The sequence below is a fragment of the Homarus americanus genome, unplaced genomic scaffold, assembly GCF_018991925.1.
Source record: "Homarus americanus isolate GMGI-L3 unplaced genomic scaffold, GMGI_Hamer_2.0 scaffold8238, whole genome shotgun sequence".
Taxonomy (NCBI): domain Eukaryota; kingdom Metazoa; phylum Arthropoda; class Malacostraca; order Decapoda; family Nephropidae; genus Homarus; species Homarus americanus.
The window spans coordinates 1,399-5,697 of record NW_024738820.1 but is presented as its reverse complement, the minus strand read 5'-3'; the positions used below and the strand labels follow the sequence as shown (position 1 = coordinate 5,697).

General features: G+C 41.3%; 1 protein-coding gene across 1 annotated transcript; it reads left to right on the top strand.

Moving 5' to 3' along the window:
• The first annotated feature begins 3,247 nt into the window (after positions 1-3,247).
• On the top strand, positions 3,248-4,012 carry LOC121874366 (probable inactive receptor kinase At1g48480). Its single transcript, XM_042378501.1, has one exon. The coding sequence runs from the start codon at positions 3,248-3,250 to the stop codon at positions 4,010-4,012; it is 765 nt and encodes a 254-aa protein (XP_042234435.1).
• The last annotated feature ends 287 nt before the right edge of the window (positions 4,013-4,299 follow it).

Genomic DNA, 4,299 nt, shown 5'->3' with positions numbered 1-4,299 from the left:
ACCACTACTACCACCACTACTACCACCACTACCAACACTACTACCACCACTACCACCACTACTACCACCACTACTACCACCACTACCACCACTACTGCCACCACTACCACCACTACCACTACTACCACAACTACCACCACTACCACCACTACTACCACTACACAAGAACAAGGTCATTTAACTAGGTTTGGCTGGGTCATTGAGCAAAGTAATTACTGTAGTGGTGTATACTGTAGTGGTGTATACTGTAGTGGTGTATACTGTAGTGGTGTATACTGTAGGGGTGTATACTGTAGTGGTGTATACTGTATGGGTGCATACTGTAGGGGTGTATACTGTAGTGGTGTATACTGTAGGGGTGTATACTGTAGGGGTGTATACTGTAGTGTATACTGTAGGGTGCATGCTGTAGGTGTATACTGTAGGGTGTATACTGTAGGTGTATACTGCAGGTGTATACTGCAGTGGTGTATACTGTAGTGGTGTATACTGCAGCAGTATAAATTGCAGGTATACTGCAAGGGTATACTGTGTATACTGCAGTGGTGTATACTGTAGTGGTGTGATACTGTAGGTGTATATACTGTGGGTGTATACCGTAGGGGTGTATACTGTAGGGTGTATACTGTAGTGTGTATACTTGTAGTGGTGTATACTGTAGGGGGTAGAAGAGCACCACTACAGTATACACTGCATACTGTAATGGTGTATACTGTAGTGGTGTATACTGTAGGGGTGTATACTGTAGTGGTGTATACTGTAGTGGTGTATACTGTAGTGGTGTATACTGTAGGGGTGTATACTGTAGTGGTGTATACTGTAGTGGTGTATACTGTAGGGGTGTATACTGTAGTGGTGTATACTGTAGTGGTGTATACTGTAGTGGTGTATACTGTAGGGTGTATACTGTAGGGGTGTATACAGTAGGGGTGTATACTGTGTGTATACTGTAGGGCATATACTGTGGTGCAGTAGACTGGTAAGTATACTGCAGTATACCGTGGTGCATACTGTGCGTATACTGTAGTGGTGTATACTGTAGGGTGTATACTGTAGGGGTGTATACAGTAGGGGTGTATACTGTAGTTACCCATAAATAAACGTTTTCTTTGTTTCTCAATTAATTTATTAGAGAAAACAAATTTGTCGAGGAGGCGGAGGAGGGGTGACCAGAGAAGATAGGAAGAGGAAGAGGAGGAGGAGGAGGGGGAAGAGAGGAGGGGTTAAGGAGGAAGAGAAGGAGGAGGCGAAGAAGAAGAAGAAGAAGAAGAAGAAGAAGAAGAAGAAGAAGAAGAAGAAGATGAAGAACTCTCTCTCACTCTCTTTCTCTGCCTATCACACACACACACACACACACACCATCATTCAAAAAGAGATAAGATATTTTCCATACGTTTCTAAAAGTATCCCTAAGTGACGAAAAAGTGACGAGTGGTGACGAAATAGTGACGATAATTGATAAGTGACGAAAAGTGACGATTAGTGACGATAATTGATGATATGTGACGATATAGTGGCGATTAGTTACGATTATTGATGATATGTGACGATATTTGATGATAAAGGACGAAATACTGACGATAAGTGACGAAATAGTACGATAAGTGACGAAATAGTACGATGTCACGATAAATGACGATAAGAGATGAAATAGTGACGAAATAATGAAAATACACCTTTTCATCATATCCGTCGAGACATTGTTCCATAACCGAATGACAGAACACATATCGAATGACACTCTAAAATAACTGTTGGTTCATGCTGACAGAAGTAATTGACGTAAGTTATGAAGTTGACAGCCGTGAACAATAAACCGACAGTCTACATAGAGTTTGAGAATGTAACAATTGGAGAATGACAGACCACCAACAGTTATTTTAGATTGTCATTCGATATGTGTTGTGTCATTCGGTTATGAAATTTGTCAAATAGTTATGAAACAATGTCTCGACGGATATGTGAAAAGGTGTATTAGGCACATCTTCACTACAACTACTTCATTACAGGTAGTAGGTAGTAGGCAGTTACCAAACAGGGAGGTACTACCGCCTGGGAAGATATTGGCAGCATAATGTGTTGTCTAATGGTAGACCCTGCTGCCATATGTGACCAAGTCCTAGGTTGATAATCTGACTTTCTGCTTCATTTTCACACAATTGCAGGGTCTCAGTTGTTTCTCTTACTTTGACAATACAACATACATATATTGTTTCTCACTTTTGATCTTTTTTATTCATTTTTGTATTTATAGTTCTTTATTATTAATATTATTATTATTACAGTTACTGTATTATTATCATCATTATTTTATTATTATATTTTGTTTGTTTTATCATAAATTATATTTATTATGAATTATTATGACTATTATTTATTATTATTATTATTATTATTATTATTATTATTATTATTATTATTATTATTATTACATTTTCGCCCCCCAGGCCCTGATGTGGGTCAGTGACCTGTGTCCGGGTGGGCTAATCCCCGTAAAAAAAAAAAACACTATTAGACACATCTTCACTACACTATGAGGCACATCTTCACTCCAACTACTTCACTACACTATCAAGCACATCTTCACTACAGCTACTTCACTACACTATCAGGCACATCTTCACTACAACTACTTCACTACACTATCAGGCACATCTTCACTACAACTACTTCACTACACTATCAGGCACATCTTCACTACAACTACTTCACTACACTATCAGGCACATCTTCACTACAACTACTTCACTACACTATCAGGCACATCTTCACTACAACTACTTCACTACACTATCAGGCACATCTTCACTACAACTACTTCACTACACTATCAGGCACATCTTCACTACAACTACTTCACTACACTATCAGGCACATCTTCACTACAACTACTTCACTACACTATCAGGCACATCTTCACTCGACTTGTACTACTATCAGGCATCTTCACACTACACTATTAGGCACCTCTTCACTACACTATCAGGCTCTTCACTACCTCCTTCACTTTCTACTGGGGCACTCTTCACTACATCTTCACTACACTATGAGCACCTCTTACTACACTATGAGGCACATCTTCACTACACATCTTCACTACACTATGAGGCACCTCTTCACTACACTATAAGGCACCTCTTCACTTCATTGCACAACAACTATCACTTCAGCGCCTCAAAAACGCATCTAACCCCCAAATAATAATTTGATGTCCTGGAGAAGGCTGAGTCGATACAGATAATTAAAAATGGCTTGCCGAAAAACAGAAAACTTCCAAGATTGGGTGTGTGAGCTTGTCCCTGAGGACGTGACTGACCTCCTACAAGACGGCGCGGAAATTCTTGGGGAGGGAGCGCACGCAATTGCTTACCTTGTCAAGTGGGGAAATGATGTAGCTGTTTTGAAAAAGGCAGTGTCACCATCAGCCAAAAAATTCTTCAAGGATGAGGCTGCCAAGATGTATGCCCTCGATGGTGCTGGGGGGATTCCTAAGGTACTTGGGTACTGTCCAAAACCTCCAGCGATCCTCCAGTCCTTCAGGGGTAAGCTCACACTCAACCACCTTCTCTCTGAAGATAACCTGATCTGCCAATATGACCTTATACAACTGGGGCTCCTCCTTGGTGAGAAAATCCTTGAGATGAACACGAAAGGTCTAGCACACAATGACATCAAGGAGGATAACATAATGATCCAAGGGCCCTCATCCCGGCCAGAGGTCAGCCTCATTGACCTCGGTCTGGCCTGTGAGATCGGTAAGTCTTGTAAAGTCAGCGCTGATTGCCTACACGAGGACTTCCCCTGGATGGCCCCTGAAGTCTGCCGTGGGTTTAGGACCACCAAGAATTCAGATACATATTCTTTCGGGTTTGTCCTGATGGAATTGATCAAGGAGGCCCCAGGGGACCATCCAGAGGTCACAAAACTCGCCAAGAAGGCCATGACCAAGCGCCGCACTGACCGGCCATCACTACCACACCTCCTCCGAGAATTCCGAGAAATCATCAGTTGAAGAAAAAATTTTAGGCCCCAAGCTATAAAGCACACACTATCTCTCACCTTCCCACAGCGTATCTGAACGAAACGAAAAACAAAACTCAAACGACAGGTAAACCTTGCATCCGATTCCTTGTCCGCCTGACTTCAACATTCCCCTAACTCAAACCTTCAACAGCACAACCTTGGACTTTTTTTCATAAGATGGCAGATCAATGGGTAAGGAAAACGCTTAAATTCACGATGTTAATTATATTTTTAAATAAATTGGGACCAAAACTCTACAAAATAAGGGTTAAAGTT